Here is a 19,337-nt window from a genome sequence, read left to right as displayed (position 1 = left end):
TCTGGCCGGGGGAGGGGAAACAGGAGTTACTAGGTATGGCGTTTCAGTTTGGCAAGATGAGTTCAGGAGATGGTTTGCACAACACTGAGAATGTACTTACTACTGAACTGTAGAGTTAAAAGTCATTCGAATAGTAAATTTTATGTTTGTGTGTTTTACCACAATTAAAAAAAAAAAGGAATGACAAACTCCCATATTGAAGTTTTTCCTCTCATTTCTCTCAAGTCACATAGAACAGCATCTCAGAATGCTGCCTGGTGATTGATCAGCAGTTGGTAAGCACTCTCTTTAATAGTCCAAACACTAGCCACTGAAAATGTTTAAATGTTTTAAATCAATCTTTTCTAAGGAGGTAAGGAAATAGCTCAGATTTTGCATTAAGTCAGCTGCAGAAAACCATGCCAAACACAAAAGAAAAAAGGAGATCAAGTTCGTGGCTGCAACTGGAAATTATTATTATAATTATGGTGTAATGTGAAAGGATGGGTGAGAAAGCACTCAGGATTAACATTACTGATAAAGGTTGACTTGAAATCCAAGATGAGCTCTGAAGCATCATGGCTGCCTCTGTTACCAAATTCTCATCTGTATCCACAGCTCTTCAGTGCCAAATACTCATATCCATCCATCCATCCATCCATCCATCCATCCACCTGCCTGCCTATCTACCTAGCTACCTGTGTGTGTATCTATCACCTACCTACATATCTCAATATAAATATTCTATACACATGTATATAGTACATTATATATGTGTATATAATACATAATAAAGCTTTCACTAATTCAAGATTACTCATACATGGCTCTAGGTCCGTAACAGAGTTTGATTTGGGGTTATTTATAGAGTTTGCTTTATTTAAACACAAACACAAAATTTTGCAAGTTCTCTCAACCACATTCAAAATGCTCACATCACAGAAAGACTCATACTTCTATTTTATTAAAGCAGTTTTACTAAGGAGATCTACTGGACAACACCTTGACCTTCTATAAAGTTTACTGTAGTCCTATTTGCTTTGTGGCTTCTGACAGAGTTCTTGGAAACAAGTGAGCATTAACACAGGCTGAAGCAATCAGTTATTCCTCACAATAACCTTCTTGTTGCTATGGCTACTGAATAGTTTCAGACTGTTTGCTAACTGACCTCCCTGCAGCTTCTGCCCCCTGACCCCTCATTTGCACAGTGGGGGACACTATTTTGTGGCTTGCCCCGTGCCCCTCTTTTTGCCTCCTTATCTCACTTCAGCAGCAGTGCCTGCCCAGACTTTCTGCAGATGCCTTCCTGTTTTGGGTCCCTTAGTGGTTATCTTCCTCTGGGTCCAGGTCAACATGGTTACATGGACGCCCACGTGGTACCATGGGCTCCAGGCATCAGTGACCACCACACACAGTATCTCCTGAGGCAGCATCGGCACTTTGCTTCATCATCCTCACCTACACAGAGCCCTGAGCTCACCTGACATTTGCCCTCGGATTCCACAGGGCACCTCCAATCAGTACATCCCAAACATGCTCCCTATCTCCCCTGACAAAGTTCCTTCCCTGCCTCCCCCTGCCCAGGGCTGGTGCTGCCCCACCCACCAGCCTACCTCCAAGCCCTGAGGGGCCAGTGTAAACTCCCTCCCTCCTCTCTCAACCCCCATGTCCTAGCCACCACCAAGAGCTGTCCATTCCACCATCTGAATCTGCTCTAGGTCCCCTTGCCCCTGCTTTAACTTAGCTCCCAGCCCCAGTCTCTTACTTGGACCACTGCACCAGCATCCTCACTGGCCCTTTGCTCCTCCTCTAATAGACTCTCTAGATCAGCCCTGTCCAATATGACTGCCTGCGCAGCCCAAGATGATGGCAATGGGCCACCTGTGGCTGCTGGGCACTTGAACTGTGGCTAGTGGGCCTGAGGAACTCAATTTTAAATTTTACTTAATTTACATGTCAATGGCCATGGGTGGCCAGTGGTTACCATGTTGGAAGGAGCAGCCCTAGATTCTCTACAGATGTGCTCAAAACCCCTCAATAGCTCCCTCCAGGTGCTCCATCCTCACTTTTCTCTGTCCCTCGCTGATGCTCTAAGATACAAGGAAATTCTCCCTTCCTCAAAATCACCATGCACCCACTCCCTTGGGACAATAATTCCTTTGGCTTGGGTTAGCTTCCCTCTGTCTGTCCAGCCAACTCCTACTTTGCCTTTGGGATGCAGCTCAGCGATCACTTCCCTGATCTCACGCCCTGGCCCATCTCCATGCGGCTGCTTCACCTTCTGGACACCCCAGCCACGGGCCTTACAGTCCATCTCGAGCACCCATCACACCGCTGCATTCTAATTCCCAGTTGACTTATCTCCTCTATTCCCCATCAGACCGCACACCCTGAGGTCATGGACCAAGTCTCCTTGGCTGCCACTGTATCCTCAGTGCCAGCCCAGTGCCTGGTCCAGTGGAGGAGGCCATGCCTGTGCCTGCCTGTCCAGGGCTCCTTGACACGGGTCTTGGCAATGACTTTTTGGACATGACACCAAAAGCACAAGTGACAAAAGCAAAGTTCAACAAGTACGACTGCATCAAACAGTGGCCTCCCAGGGCATCACGAGGGAGCCTGGAGAAACACAGTTGTGATCACTGAGCAGTGGTGCCCTTAATCATGAAAGTGGTGAGCAAAGGAACACACAACAGGCAAGGGCACCCTGGAAGTTACAGAGACTTGCGTCTTCCAGCTGGGCCTTGTGGGCCCAGCTCCCAGCACATGAAACACACCAAGCCTGGAACCATCTAGACCTTTCCGCACCATACCCAAAGTCATTCTTTTCCTTATTTATCCACAATATTGAAAAAAAAAAAACATTCTTACCTATATTTTTCCATTTCCCCCCATTTTTAAGTATATTTGATGCATTTCCTTCAGTTATACACACACACATTTTTTTTTTTTTCTAGATGAAAAGCATTCATGGGCACAATTCACCCAGGGCAATGCAGTCTGAACTCCACGCTGCCCTTGACAGGAGAACTTTATAAAGGCAAACGCAAAAATAGGGCTACAGAAAGAGATGCCGTGAACTGTTAATAATCGGCCTGTTGGTTTCACCGACTAGATAATGAATAAGATCTGCCACATCAATGACTCTGTTCATCTGAAATCTTTACCTATGAAGACTTCTTCTCCAGGAGGAATGGGTCTTGCCCCTCCCTGGTGCCCTGGAAGATGAGGCTTTGCTCACTTCGCTGACTCTGGCATAAACAACTCTTCCTTTATTTAGAATCTTTCTTAGTCACGGTTTTGTCAGAGAAGAAGGCAGTGAAATACCACTAAAAGTTGTACTAAATGGTTGTTTCACTCAGTGAGGACACAATATGATTTTGAATCTCAACCTCTCTCCTTTATTTTTTTGGCTGCGGCATGCAATGGCTTGATCTCAGTTCTCAGACCAGTGACTGACATGGGGCTGCAGTGGTGGAAGTGCTGGGTCCTAACCACCAGACCACCAGGGAACTCCCTTCTCCCCCTCCTCTCGTTCTCTCTCTCTCTCACACACACACCCACATACACACACACACCCCACTCTCGTACATACACACCTGGGGGTCCTTATTGCCAGCACTGAGTACTTCCTGTCACATAGAGAATCACACAGTCTCACTTCATGGTCACCAGAGCAAGAGAAAGAAAAAGAAATGTCCCTCTACACGCTGAGGCAGTGCGGCCAGGCTTCAGTGCTTATTCAGAGTGACAACACCGGGGCAAGGGTTTCATTCACCAACATTGCTCCCTCCTCATGGTGACCTCACAGCCGACTGCCCTTGTCTCCATCATCAAACACCTTTCATCCCATCAGTGAATCAGAAAGTATCTCAAGCACACCCAACATGTTCTAGCAACACCAGCCTCCTCTGGTAACCAGAAGGACACACAGAGCATTGGGACCGGAAGTGACTTGGAAAGGCTTAAGTCTATGTGATTCATGGCCAGATGACTGTCTTACACTGTGGAATGGCCTTTCCTGCCCACTGCCCTGCTTGGTCTTGCCCTCTTCAGGCTGTCATCTCCTTGAAGGCACCTGCTATGGGCTCGTTTGAATTGCCTCTGCTGAGGGTAAACTAAAACTGCCTGATGGATGATGATCTTTGGTGGTGCAGAGACACGGTTTTGGGGAAACTCGGTTTGGAAAAGGGGAAGCAAAAGGGTTAGCATTTTTGGGTAGGTGCTTGTTACACTGTGGCTTCCTTAGGACCTGGTATTTCATGCAACTTTCAAGTATTCCCTAGAAGATGAGGATTCCCATCTTACAGCTGAAGAAACTGAGGGCTGAAAAATTTAAGCAAAGCGCCCAAGTTTACAGAGAGAAATGTTGGTGCCGTAGCACAGACCATGCTGCTGGTCACCAATCTGCCTCGAGCTCTTATTTGGATCTCAGAACTTTTCTGGAGGAGACCTTGAGTGCAAAGAGGTGAAACACAATCAGCTATGAAAGCTGCAGGCACCCCAAATGGTGGATCCCCTCTACCTGGGGCTGTCATGTTTCAGGGTCGGGGGAAGAAAAAGATCTGCATCGCCCTCAAAACCACCCCGGGTGAAGTCAGAACAGAAACTGCCACTATCACCACCTGGATGCAAAAGCACCCGCTTGTTAAATGAGCAACAGGGATCCCAAAATAATTTCTTTCTAGTCCCAAGCGCATTCAGCGGTGTGTCTTTTGTGGGTGATCCTGTCGCTGCACGGTAACGCCCTCTCCACGTGGAGACTGGAGTCTCCCATTGTGCGCATGCGCGGGGCAGGTCCTGACTCACCGCTTGTCCCACTCTCTTTGTGCCTGCCTCCCCCTCACAGAAGGGAAGCTGAGCTTCGAGACCCTGGCTGGAGGACAGCTACCTGGGCAGTGTCACCGCCCCTCTGCAACCAGAGAAGGCAACCGCATGCGAACAGGATTCTGGTCATGCCAGGGGACAGGCCGGTGCCCACCCAGGCAATGGGTAGGTTCTCAGCCAGGTTTAATGATCACCAGCGGAGGTGAAAGCCTCTCCACCCAAGCTGCCTCAGACACGATATTTTGTTTTGAGAACTGCTGAACACATGTGATGTTTTAATATTACACCAGGATCGCTGCCTTCAAGCTGTAACCCTGCGCCTCACGAAACCTAAGAGATTTCCAAAAGATGCCAGAGAAGAGCCCGAGGAGACTGGGGAGCCGGGGAGCAGTGCAGCTGTGTTCAGTGTTGCTCATTCTAGCTTTCTGATCCCCAAAGATGTAGCCCAGCCTGAAACCCACCAGCTGCCATCCGCCTAAAGCCCTCCTTCATCACATAGGTAGAGTGGGCAGCACCAGTCAGTCAGTCAAGAGGGTTCCCGCTGCCACTGGCTCCTACGGACCTTGAGAAATCACTCCCTGGACTTCTGTCTCTTCTTCCATGAAATAAAGGCAACCCCACTCCGCCATCCCCGAGCCTTCCATGTCCGCTACCCAGCACGGCTGGTTCCTAGACCTTCTCCACAAGACTTTCCAGCAACTCAAAAGCAACACCAGTGAGCCCGCAAGTCTTGGTGTGCTCATCTCTGCAGAGGCCTCAGCCTGCTGCCCTGTCCAGTGCTGTTTGATTGAGCAGAATGAAAGCTGCTGGAGGCCAGCTTGGGTCTCTCCCGCTTAGTGCACTGCCTGATGCTTTTAGATACTTAACTTGTTTGTTGAATGGGAGGAACCTGTTTCTCTAACAAAGATAGGAATGGAAATAATGAGACTAATACCCATCTTAGAGGGAGGTTTTAGAGTTCCCATCTGCCTTGCGCTTTGCTCTTTCTAGAATCTAAGCAATCTGAGGCTGGGGTTGGTGTCTTATACTTATTTTGTATCCTCTGTGGGCTCATCAGTTTTTCGAGACACGAAGCACCGTTTATGGAAAGAAAGTCGATTACAACAGGAGGACCCTGAAACTATTTAACAGAACAAGGGCAATTTTTTCCTTCCAAGAAACACTATTAATATCATCATTTAATGTTTACTAGCTGATAATAACATAAATAGTCCTTGATTCCCATGAATGAATAGAGGGTGCCAATCAATTCATTAGAAATGTGCCTCTTACATTCATAGGAAATTAACTGCCATTTCAAGCAATGGCTAGAGGATGACTAGTAATTCTCGATTCTTTCTAGAAAAAAAATAAGGGATCTGTATTTACATATAATGCGCAAATATTCACAATGCAAAAATACACCTCTTCCTAGGATCCTGGCCCCAGCTGCTTTCTTGGAACCTTTTGGGAAGGAAAGATTGATGTTTGGAGGGCTTATGATTTAGTAAAGGTGCTGACCGACTCAAATATGGAACTGCCAACCCGTTGTTCTGTTCTTTCAGAGAATGTTCCTTTCAGCACCTTGGCACTGCTCTGCCAACACGTGTGTGCGTGCATGTGGGGAAAAAACCATGCATCTCGAGTGTTGTGCGCGTGTGACCCCAGATCAATGGCTACGTCCCCGAGGGCGGGCGTACTATGCAAGCTCTTTAAGCACAACTTTGATTTACATCCACGGGGTTCTTATTTGTGTGACCCTTAGGAACACACGCTCTTTTTCCACAAGGTGCCAGAATGAAGCTCTGAAGTACAGAGCTGGTCCTTGTGTAGCTTTTTGTTCCCTGGAAGAAAATTCCACAAATGTTGACTCACTAATTTACTCTAATGAAAAAGCTGTAGGCAGTCTCAAGTCTGAGTAAGCGTGAATGTTAGAAAGGTCCCTCTAGACTTACAATGCATTTTTCAATGTTCTGTCTGGGATGGGAATATAAATAGAGCATTCAAGATGCTTCTGTTAGGCTACTTCTAAGAGCAAACACTTTTGATGATTTAAAATAAACATTTTTAGAATTAAAGTCATTCCAATCATTTCCCCAAAGAATGTTCTCCTTCCAGCCAAAGTGGAGTAAGGTGGATTGGATTTACCCTTCCACCAGAAACAACCAAAAATGCTCAGGAAAAAATAGGTGAAAAAATGACTTTTGAGATACTATATATCGGTCGGTGAAGGACAGTGATCTCTAGAAGAAAACAGAGGAGAAAAGCTTTGTCACATTGGCTTAGAGATGGATTTCTTAGCTGCAACACCAAAAACATGAATCATAAAAGAAAAAAACAATCCACTGGACTTTGTCAGAATTCCTAACTCCTAGTCTTGGAAAGACATTGTTAAGAGAATACAAAGAGAAGCCACAGACTGGGAGAAAATACTTGCAAGTTATATATCTTATATAGGAATTATATCTTGAGTATATGAAGAACTCTCAACACTCAACCATCCAATTACAAACAAACCAGTTTTCAAAAACGAGCAAGAGCTGAACAGATAACTTCAGCAAAGAAGACATAAAGATGGTACATAAGCACAAGAAAAGATCATCAATCATTGGGGAAATACAAATCAATCCACAAGGACACATTACCACATAGCTATCAGAATGGCTAAAACTAAAGAGACTAATGGTCCCGAGTGTTAGCAAGGATGTGGATTTGAACTCACATACACTTCTCAGGGGAACGCACAACTGTCTAACGACTTTGCCAAACAGTTTGGCAGTCTTGTAAATAATGAAAACACACCAACCGTATGACCAAGGTCTTCCAATAGTGGCTTGAGAAAAAGAAGACAGTGTCCACACAAAGGCATACATGTGATGTTTAGTGCAACTTTATCAGTAGCAGTCCCTGATGTGGAAACCACCCACATGTCCATCTACATAGGTGATGGGACTACTGAACCTTGGAATATTTTCATGATGGGATATTACTCAGCCATGAGGAGTAATGAAGTACTGATATATGGCAACAGCATGGATGAATCCCTAAGTAATTACACAAAGTGAAGGAAGCCAGATACAAAAGACTTCATATATGATTCCATGTATAGGAACCACTACAATATCTAAACTCATCTACATTGCTAGAAAGCAACATGGAAAGCAACTGGGGAACAACGAGTAGGTAGCAGGAAAGGTTATAAAAAGACACAGGGAAACTCTAGGAATGATGGAGATGCTTGTCGTCTTGACTGCGATGACAGTTTCATGGGTGTATACGCGTGTCAAATGTCTCAAATGGTACACTGTAAATATGTTTGGCTTACTTTGTATCAATTATACCTCAATCCAAAAAAAAAAAAAATACTAAAAAGACACTGATTTGCCTTGGGGGATTTTGCAGAAAATCATCACTTAGGATCTAGCCATTTGGCCACTGAGTTCCTATCTTGTGCCAAGCATTGTGCTGGCGTTGAAAACAAGCCCGCAGAGGATGGTTTGAGGCCGTGGTTGCTGGTGAGGCCTCTGAGAGGTTCCACTGTCCTACTGTGCCTTTTTAAAGACCAGAGACCCCGGAAAGCTGCAGATAAACAAGTTTTAACTCCTGCTGTCAGTCTCATTACATGCAAACTACTTCAAAGTGTACCATCTCTTCTCACATGACGACCTTTAGGTACTCATGTCAAAATTGCACTTGTGTCCATGCCCTCATTTGAACAAACAGGAGAATCCATCCAGAAAGACTTGCACCTCCTACGCACTCTCCTTCCTCCACTAGGAAGAACTTTTGACCAAACCAGCAGAAGAAAGAAACTGTGCTCCTTGTTCTCTGGTAGACAGAGGATCTCTGTTCCACGTTTTAGCTTCCTTGCTTTTGGGAGAGTCGTGGAGAACATCATTTGCCGTGTTCTCCAAAGTCTGGTTGACCATCATCCTTCATCCCTGAGACTTCCCATTAAACCATACTTCTAGGCCACCGATAATTAGCAAAACCATCTACTGCTGAGTTTACCTTAAGGGAATGTGACTCCTATATGAAACGTTCAGAGAAAGCAAAGCCCAACGTGAAATGCACTGGGTCTTTGGTCTAAAAACCCTGGCAAGTGACATTCTTTTATCAACCAACTCACAGAAACATACCATTGCACTGGCTTAAATGAATCTCATAAGGATGGACCATTATTTCAAGAGTAATGCTATTATAATACTGGGCATCAAGCCTGTCAACATTTCTGTAATAGAGAAGTATGTGAAAGGGGAAATCATACAGGCTGAACTTGGGCAATCGATTTTCCAAAAGAAAGTAGGGAAACATCCCAAATATTAAGGAAAAAAAAAAAACCTAAATTAGCTTGACTGTGTACAACTTTTTTGAGCCAGCACTGGAAAAACTGCTTGCAAAATGAAGCATATTTTAAGTGACATAACAAGCCAAGTTATCCACGTCAGTATTGGGGAGAAACTGTTAAACTCCTTGACTACATCTGTAATTGAGCAAATGAGAAACAAACTCAGAGTTTATTTTCCATATTTACACAAGACAAGAGAGGTGACTCCTATGAGGAATAGCGAATATAAGATTCAAAATTTGGCAAAGAATGAGATGATCCCAGCTGGCCATGGACCACTAATAATGTTTTTGAAAGATTGGGTTATTAGATTAATGGTTGTAGAAGATGGATACTATTTATGCAATGTTGAAGCAAACATTCTTATTAACCAAACATTTCCTAAATTGCAAGCAGAAATGGGAAACTTGATCTCACACCTGTAGCCAATCTGAGGGCCTTTCTGGTCCAGAGCTTGGTGGGGGGTGGCGGCGGGGGTGCTTTTATGGCACACGTTTCTCTTCTGCTCCGCTCAGGAGGGAAAAGAGCCACAACTTTTACTTTATTTTTTAATTTTCTTACTGCTGCATGTGTGGCATATGGAACTTCTGGGTGAGGGGTCCAATCAGAGCTGCCACTGCCGGCCTACGCCACAGCTTGTGGCGATGCTGGATCCTAAACCCCTGAGTGAAGCCAGGGATCAAACCTGCATCCTCACATAGACAACACTGGGTCCTTAGCTTGAGGAGCCACCAGGGGGACTTGCCTATCTTTTACTTTAAATGAAGTTTGTCTCAAAGGTATTCTGAAGAAACACGTCATTCCAAATCAGGTTCCACCTCTTGCTGCCTCCCTTGCATAATTTACCCTTATTCTTCCCCAAGCCCTAAGGACTTTGTCAGCTCTCCAGTTTCTCTGGATCCACAGTGTGTGGCTGTGGACCCTTCATTTAACAGGCAGCAAGAAGCTCTACTTACATCATGCATGGAGTCCAGAAGCTTGGTCAGTTGGTAGAACCTCTGCCAGCTCTGTCCAGAGTTGTTGGGACACCTGGTTACCATCTTCCTCAGTTCTTTGATGTAATTTGTCCTCATTTCTTCAAATGCAGCCTGGCTTTTGAGGCCATCTTTTGGAACTGTGTATAAAGAATACAGTCATGTAAATCCTAAGATGGAAAACAGCTTTAGCATCTTTTAATGTTAGTTTCAAAGATGCTTTCACATCTTTAAAAGCATCGTTAAAAGGCTTAGACTATTTTGAGGTCATTAGGCTCGCACTTTTGGGCTGATACTGAATCTCAGTGACTGCATTTATGAATAATTATGGCAGTTTTACAACAGTTAACCCCCGTACACACACATATACAAAAGAATAATAATAACTGATTTATCAGGTATATGTTATAATGCACTCTGCTTATATTAGCTCGCTTTATCTTGATATCAATATGCATGACATAAGCATTCTATTATTCTCATTTTACAGATGTGGAAACTGAAGGCCGAAGGTTTAGTCACTTGCCCAAGAATACAATAAATAAATGGCAGAGAAAGGGTATAAACCTAGGTCTATTTCAAAAACCTGTTTTTTTAACTACAATGCTACCCTGCCTTGTGGCCTGTTATCAAAGTTTTATGAATCCTAACTTGCCAGTACCTCCAAGGTAGGAAAATATACTTTGATTTTCCAGGACAACTGGAAGAGCCACAGACCATTTAAGCTGGGGCTGGGATCAGAGAGCAACATTTTCAAGTTCAAATGTCAGAGACACTTGGCTGTCTACTAGGGGGAGGATATGCTGCAAGGAAGCACTTTCCATCCTCTTTGCTCCAAGATCACATGACCACGGGGGCGCTGTCATGTGACCACCCAGACAACCTGATGGCATGGCGAGTCTGTGCGCTGGTTTGTCTGTGTGATGGGTAACACCACAGCGCTCAGCATGCAAGGCCAGATCAAAAACTCTCAAAGACAATAAACCATGTTCATCTTTATCTTCTGTCTAATTAACCATGTTCATCTTTATCGTTTGTGGACAGAAAGTTAAGGATTATGTGTTCTTTTTTCCTTTTATGTGGTGACTAGCTTTTCTAAGTTAAATGAAAAAAAAAAACTCACTAAAAATAATACTTTGAAACTCAGCACTTGGAAGCGAAACAAGTGCTTCTGTGACCTGCTGCAAGGAGATGCTCTTCCTCAGGACACGTGGACACACTGCAAGAAGAAGGGGTGCACCTGTGCCTGCCCTCTGGGAGGAGATGCAGGGCAGAGAGTAAGCAGGTGTCCACCTGAAAACCTGCTTTTCATCCACGTTCGCTTCTTTTCACTACACCCAATGTGTACTTATGTTTTAACCTTGAGAAACGAAACCACTTACAACTTTAATTTTTGGAAGATGAAGACCAAAAACTTCGTCTGTGATATCAGTATTCTGAGTCTGAAATTGCTCTTACTTTCACTTTTTTTTTTTTTTGTCTTTTTAGAGCCACACCCACATAGAGGTTTCCAGGCTAGGGGTCAGATTGGAGCTGTAGCCACTGGCCTATGCCACTGCCACAGCCACAGCCACAGGGGATCTGAGCCGCATCTGCAACCTACATCACAGCTCACAGCAATGCTGGATCCTTAACCTGCTGAGCGGGGCCAGGGATCGAACCTGAGTCCTCATGGTTATGAGTCAGATTCGTTTCCACTCAGCTAAGGCAGGAACTCTGTACTTTCACTTCTTAACTGTACATCCTACTTGCTAATTTATCATAATTGGTATAAATAATAATTTACTTGGGCCATCAGCACTTTGGAATGGCTGAGTGACTGAGTGTTATGGGTAACCCTGGGGGTCAGGAATACCACCATTTCCAAATTCACTTCACATATTATGCTAATTGTCCTCTCCTGGAGTTTACTTGTTGAGGCTTCTGATTTGTGGTTTATCTATTTTTGGGGGGAGGACAATACACCCCTAATAGCAATTGTACAAATTTTAAGGCTGCCACAATATTAGTTGTGGTTTCAAATATTTGACATTAACATTAAGAGTTAAAGGACATCTGTTATGTAAGAAACGGTGTTTTTAATCTTTAAGACTAAACCCTCGCCTTAGATGTATAAAAACATAAAGAAGGATGGTAATAATAAAGACGTTAGTAGTAAAACTATAGATCCACTTTCTGCCAGAATTTTAATGTTCACCCAACACTTTCTAAAAGAAACTGAAGTTTGCATTTAAAAAACTCCATCAAAAAATGGGCAGAAGATCTAGACAGACAATTCTCCAAAGAAGACATACAGATGGCCAAAAAACACATGAAAAGTTGTCAATATCACTCATGATTAGAGAGATGCAAATCAAAACCACTCTGAGGTACCACCTTACACCAGCCAGAATGGCCATCATCCAAAAGTCTACAAACAATAAGTGCTGCAGAGGGTGTGGAGAAAAAGGAACCCTAGTACCCTGCTGGTGGGATTGTCAATTGGTGCAACCACTATGGAAAACAGTATGGAGATTCCTCAGAAAACTAAACATAGAACTACCATTTGATCCAGCAATCCCACTCCTGGGCATCTATCCAGAGAAAACCACGACTTGCAAAGACACATGTACTCCGATGTTCATTGCAGCACTATTTGCAATAGCCAAGACATGGAAACAACCTAAATGTCCATAGACAGAGGAGTGAATCAAGAAGATGTGGTACATATACACAATGGAATATTACTCAGCCATTAAAAGAAACAAAATACCGGCATTTTTAGCAACATGGATGGACCTAGAAATTATCATGCTAAGTGAAGTCAGTTATACAATGAGACACCAACATCAAATGCTTTCACTGACATGTGGAATTTGAAAAAAGGACAGACTGAACTTCTTTGCAGAACAGATGCTGACTCAGAGACATTGAAAAACTTAGGGTCTCTGGAGGAGACAGTTTGGGGGGTGGGGGGATGTGCTTGGGTTATAGGATGGAAATCCTGTGAAATCAGATTGTTATGATCATTATATAACTATAGATGTGATAAATTCATTTGCGTAATAAAAAATAAAATAAAATAAAATTCAAAAAAAAGACTAAACCCTCACCTTAGAAGTATAAAAACATAAAGAAGGATGGTAATAATCCAGACGTTAGTAGTAAAACTATAGATCCACTTTCTGCCATAATTTTAATGTTCACCCAACACTTTCTATAAGAAACTGAAGTTTGCATTGAAGTGTCTACACTGCCCACCCAGAGATAAATATTTATTTTTTTTAGTTTTAAAATTTTTATGGAGTAATACACCTAAAGTTTTTCAATACAGATACGTATGGATGTCATACGTTAAAGATTTACCTAAAATCAGAACAGAGTGAATACATTTCACTACCATATTTGAATGCTACTTGGTCTAGCTACTCAGATTAACCAAAGACCTTCCTATTTCTGATATTCATGTTATGGAAAATTCCCAAGATTATGAACAACTTGTGTAAAATATTACTTGTATTTTACTGCTGTGACTGAAATATATTGTACCATTTTCCCAGCCAGATATTTTTGAAGTTGAAACAAACCCACAAATAGAGAGAACTCAGGCAAAACCTCAACTTTTGGAGGTCTGCCTGATTTTCTGAATTTACTTATTAAATGCAGCGGGGCTCCTGGAAATCATCCAAAATGTATAGGCTGGAGAAGAGCAGCGAGACGGCGGGGTGGGGAGTTGGTCCTGCTTTCCTCTGTGAGCAAAAAGAACATGACCTTCTCTGGATGTCATTGCTTAAAAACTTCCCTGATACACTGGACCTCGGGTGGGTAATTTAACCTTCTAAATAAGAAAACTTTTCATGCATTCTATCGCGGATTTGCAAAATAAGTTTATACTAAAGCCTGTGGTTTCCATGATTCAGAAAATTCCTAACTTCTGTTCTCCTACTGTTGGATTTCACTTTTTCTGCCTCTACAAAAATCGTCATAGAAAGTACTGAGCTACTTGGAAGCTAAAACCTTAATGCAGGGAGCTTCAACATGCTATGAGAATTGATTACAAGCTGCCTGATTAAATGGGTAGAAAAGGATCAGACTCCAATTACAACCGAGTGGTCAAGATTTATAAAGGATTAGTATCCCATGCATTTTTAGAAAAAAATTTAAATTCTCTCATCTATCTGGTATCATTTTTTTTTTTTGCATTTTTCTAAGAGTTGATGACATAGCTTGGAAAAGGGAATAACATCACTGACACTGCATTTAAGGATTATTTGTTTCCAAAGTTATATTCTAGAGAGGATAACCTGGGAGCTTCAGAGGCCCTGAGGAACCGTGGAGCAGGGAGAAGAAGCTGGTTCTGTGGACTCTGCAGGCAAGGGGTGGCACACAGCTAAGTGCACAGTGAGGAGTGCTGGGGCTTGCAGCAAGCTGGGGGGAGCACAGGCTACCCCACAAAATTGAATGCAATGCAAATCAAACAAGACACAAGGCCAAAAGCAACTTTAAAAACCTTGCTGGCCAAACAAAACACAGCTGGGAAGTGCTGGCCCCATCTGCCTCCCAGGTTGCTGGAGTCCTGCCTGGCTGCTCACTCGCACCCACCCCTACTGTCCCTGCTGCTGTCACCTGCCACCAGCCTGCTTGGGGCAGAGTGGGAATCACTGGGTGCGAAGGCCCAAGCCCTGGGTTCGAGTCCTAACTCATCAGGGAGACTGCAAAATACACATTTGCGTGCCTCCGCCCTGTCTACTGTGGAAGGGGGCTGGCAATCTCACAGGGTTGGGGAACAGATGGGAAAAAACTCTTTGGAGACAGAGAGGTGCCAAATACACGTGGCGCAGACAGTGACCCACATCTGCCACTGCCTGCCCCCTTCCTGCTCTACCGGACTCAGCCTTGCTCTCCCTCTGACCTGATCCCTCCTCGCTGGGAAGAACATCTGATCCACTCTATCCTCCGTACGTGGCTGGTGATGCCACTCGCTTCCAAATGACTCTCCGGCAAACTGCCCCTTCTCAGAAGCTGCTGATTCCTGGGTCAGGGGGAGGACTGGGTGCGTCCCGGATGCTCTTTTCGGCTCCCAGGCTGACTCCCTCCCCTTTGAAGTCCACGCCACTCGCCCTGGCATCCTTGGCATCCAGGACATTTGTTTCCTCAGTGGCCACGGCGCTTGGCTCCGAGGTTTCCTCTCCATCCTGTCCCCTGTCGTCACTCTAGGTCTCACCTTCCTCTACGGGAGCATCCTCAAATTCCTTCCTGTCTGAAAAGGCCCGAGGCCCTGTCTGAGGAAGACACACGTGGTGTCCTTGGCCAAGGCTAATCCCACCCTCCCACGTCTCCTCTGGCACCTGGCACCATGGACTTCTCTCCTCCCATGCCTGCTTCCAGAAGCCTGAAAAAGCTCCCCTCCACATGCAAGTCTCTACCATCTGGCACCTGCCCGAGGCCAAAGGGGCAAACCCAAGGAGGCTGCTCAGTTTTCTCTGGAAGCCGTGTCTCTGTCACGCCCCTTTGGAAGCCTTTACGTCTTGGCCTCCGTCAGTGCTCTTCCTGTCCCTCAGCCTCTGCCGGCCCCTCTCATGGAGCTCCGCTGGGTCTCTCCTCTCCTCTCTGTACCAGGCCACCCCCACCAGCCATTGAGTATAGACTATCATTTCCTACTAGGATAATTACAAGTTTCTATTTCGATTACCCAAACTTGTCGTCTGAGTTCAAGCCTCCAAATTTCTCCCCCACTTCGGCCTCTCTATTAGGCACCTTGGGAAATCAACCCATCCAAGAGAGAAGTCATTTTATGCTCCACAACATCTGTTCCAAGTCCCAATGTGAAGATATTTCTCTTAATGGTATTACCACCATCGTGGTCATTTCTCTGCCCTCAAAATCCACGTCATTTCTGCTCTAGGCCACTTTTTTTTTTTTTTTTTTTTTTTTGCTTTTTAGGGGCACACCTGCAGCACATGGAGGTTCCCAGCCTAGGGGGTCCAGTCAGAGCTACAGCTGCCGGCCTACACCACAGGCACAGCAACATCAGATATGAGCTGCGTCTGTGACCTACACCCCAGCTCACAGCAACGTCAGATCCTTAACCCACCGAGCGATGCCAGGGATTGAACCTGCAACCTCATGGTTCCTAGTCAGATTTGTTTCTGCTGCTCCACGACGGGAACTCCTGCCCCAGGCCACTTTTATTTCAACCTCTCATCAGTGGCCAAGGCCAGTGCCATGGTGTTTCCTGAATGCATTCGCTGCTGTCCATCACGCCACTGACCATCAACATCCAGACTGTTATTTCAACAGCCTCGCAGCAGGTCCTGGACTTCCAGGCCAGCTAAGTTCTCTGTCTGGCTTTGCTTCTCTCCCTCCCCGTCCTGCTCCCTTCCATCCAGGGCCAGATGTGTCTTCCTAAAACCACGGAGGCCCCCTTGAATCCTACCAACCCAGAGACTTCAGCACTGTGCTCTTCTGCTCACGTAATAAACACGAGGTATCTTTAGCAGACAGGATCTTCTGGTCTGATCTACATGCCAACCTTATTCCCCACTCCTCCCAACCCCAATACCACCCGACACACCTTGAAAAATGGATACATAAAAAAGAGAAAGAAATTAGAATGTTACCAGGCTAAACAACTCCCCAGAACTCAGTGCCATGGCCTGGGTCTGCTCCCTGGCACCCCCGGCTGCCACACTCCCTCACGCTGTTCCCCGACGACAAGAAAGCCAGCTCATGCCTCAGATTCAATGCCTCACCCTGGCAAAGATCTCCAAGATTCAGCTTCACCATGAGTCCTTCCCTAATGCCCAGAGCCAAGCATGCCCTTCCCTTCCCTGAGCTCTCACGACACGCTTCATCTTTATCATGGCAGCTGATCCTTTTCCACAAGGTATTAAAATTACCTTGGAATTTATGTTATGGTAAAACTCCCTGAGGGTGGAGACTGTGCCTCACTCACCCTTGCAGCTCCTGGATGGCCCGACCCCACCATACACATAACAGACACTTAACAAATATGCAGTGATCAGATGGATGAAGAAATGAAGGCAGATGCTCCACCCAAAGCTTCACACTCTGCCAGTAACTTAGTTCTTCAGATACTAAAGCCCACCTCCTCCTGTTTCTTGTATACCGACTACCCAGCACTACAACTAGGCTACTTTCCTAAATAAGATGATGTGACGAGGTAGGCAAAGGGCTGAGGGGATGTCAATTTACTTGTGCTCAGCAGCAGCAGCACTTTCATGATGGTGTACTCTTCAAAGGTGAGCTGCAGGCGGACGAACTGCAGGCTGATCTGGTGCATCCCCTGGCAGAGCTCATACATGGCAGACTGGTGCATCTTCTCTCTGCAAAGGAAAAGCAAAGCTGTTGAGAGGGCAAGGTCCTCAGGAGTTCCTGAATCATGGCTCAGCAGGTTAAGAACCCAACTCGTATCCAGGAGGATGTGGGTTTGATCCCTGGCCTTGCTCCATGGGTGAAAGGATCCAGTGTTGCCGTGAGCTGTGGTATGGGTCGCAGATGCAGCTCGGATCCTGTGTTGCTGTGGCTGTGATGGAGGCTGGCAACTGCAGCTCTGATTCGACTCCTAGCCTGGGAGCTTCCACATGGTGCAGATGCGGCCCTAAAAAGCGAGAGAGAGAGAAGGCAATATTCAGGATCAGACCAGACCAGCAATGGACCACTGGATGAGAGAGCTGAGTCAGAGTTTTGCTTCTGGCTTCAACATGGAGCAGATGTGGATTTGAAAGACAAGTCAGCTGCCTCACAAGGTGTTTCAAAGTGTTTCTAGACCAGTCCTGCCAGGCTGTTTACTTGTCCCCAAGGAGAATGTGGCAGAAGCAACCGAAATCAACCCTTCTCAAAGTGTGTCATGATTTCCTTTTACGTCAAGAGTGGTATGTATGATGGCAGGATTGTCCATGCAGCAGAGAAGCTGCTGTGGTGCGGGGTGAAGCCCAGGGGTACCTGTTCCCTTTGGCCAGAGGTCCCAAGTGCCTACCCCTTGGAAGAGCTGTGTTAGATGCTGTGGACACAGGACCACGATGAGCACCCTTATTTCCACAAGGACCCCCTTACAGGGGTGCTGTCTGCAGCAGGGCACTGAAAAAGGGAAATCAGCCAACACTTTAAAAGGGGAGAATCTCAAATGGAATCTTTCTGGTTAGAGAAGAATGTGACATGGGGGTCTGCGCGATACATTCACATGTCCAAACAACCAACAAGGGGCTCCCTCTGCCAAATCCAAGCGTTTCCATAAAAATCCACACGATGCTACAACAGAAGTCATCATTTTCTCTCTTCCAGAGGGAAGTAAGCAAGACATTATTTAGTTGGTCAGATAAATGAATGAATCTTTTGGGAGGCCGTGGGTAAGTATTCTGTTATGATGACTAGAATGGAACTGATAAAAAAGAGACTACTGGTGAGGAACGGGAAAGGACTGGACAAAGGCCACAGACTCAGAAAAGGTCATGACAGCCGAACAGTTTCTATGAGCTACTGCACGCAGGTGGGCCTCTGTACGAGAGCACGATGCACTCCTGGGTTCAGACAGCAGAAATCTCTCATCTCGAGTCTGAAAGCCTTTTGCAAAGAACTCATCATGTGAGAACAAGAATCTTTCTATCTATATATAGACATATGACTGGGTCACTTTGCTGTACAGTAGACATTGACAAAACACTATAAATCAACTATAATGAAAAAAGTAAAAATCATATTAAAAATTAAAACAAAAAAGAACTCAACAGGGAACTCTACAGAGCATTCTGCTTGGTGTTACTGCTGTATGTCTTTCCTTTTGCAGAATAAGCTGGGAGCTATTTTTAATTAAGAAAATATTTTAAAAACACACACATGCACAAACACACACAGAGCCTATGGGTCTACCCTGCAGAACGATGCAAATAAACTGCTAATATTTTTGCCGCAGTTGCTTTAGATCTTTAAAAATTAAACACGGTCAAGTTAAGTGCCCCTGCCCCCCAAATCCATCTTCCGCATTCAAGAAGGGGACTGCCCACTCTGGGAGATGAACGTTTCCTCTCAGACATGCAGATTTTACGCACACACACACGCACACACACATATATTTATAATAACAGCACACAGTACTGCTTTGTTTTACGTAAATCTGAAATCAGATATGCACATCCTTCTGCAGCTTATTTTTATTTCATGTGATGATTCGGCAATGGGTCTGTTTTAATAGAGGTAATGCTGAGCGAAGTCACTCTCGCTGCTGTGAGTTTCAC

At 45.0% G+C, this 19,337-nt stretch overlaps 1 protein-coding gene across 4 annotated transcripts in view; it reads right to left on the bottom strand.

Annotated features, from left to right (window-relative positions):
• Nucleotides 1–19,337, bottom strand: part of NR3C2 (nuclear receptor subfamily 3 group C member 2) — a 365,879-nt gene that overhangs the window by 20,648 nt on the left and 325,894 nt on the right. For all 4 annotated transcript variants that reach the window (XM_021100657.1, XM_013978843.2, XM_013978840.2 and 1 more), the window contains exons 7-8: nt 17,299–17,429; nt 10,087–10,244 (exon numbers count right to left, since the gene is read on the bottom strand). In XM_021100657.1, the coding sequence (XP_020956316.1) occupies nt 10,087–10,244; nt 17,299–17,429 (289 nt within the window). The remainder of the gene's footprint in view (nt 1–10,086; nt 10,245–17,298; nt 17,430–19,337) is intronic.

Source organism: Sus scrofa, chromosome 8 (assembly GCF_000003025.6).
Source record: "Sus scrofa isolate TJ Tabasco breed Duroc chromosome 8, Sscrofa11.1, whole genome shotgun sequence".
In the NCBI taxonomy this organism is placed as follows: Eukaryota; Metazoa; Chordata; class Mammalia; order Artiodactyla; family Suidae; genus Sus; species Sus scrofa.
The sequence above is the reverse complement of the archived record's forward strand: the minus strand, read 5'-3'. Positions and strand labels throughout refer to the sequence as shown.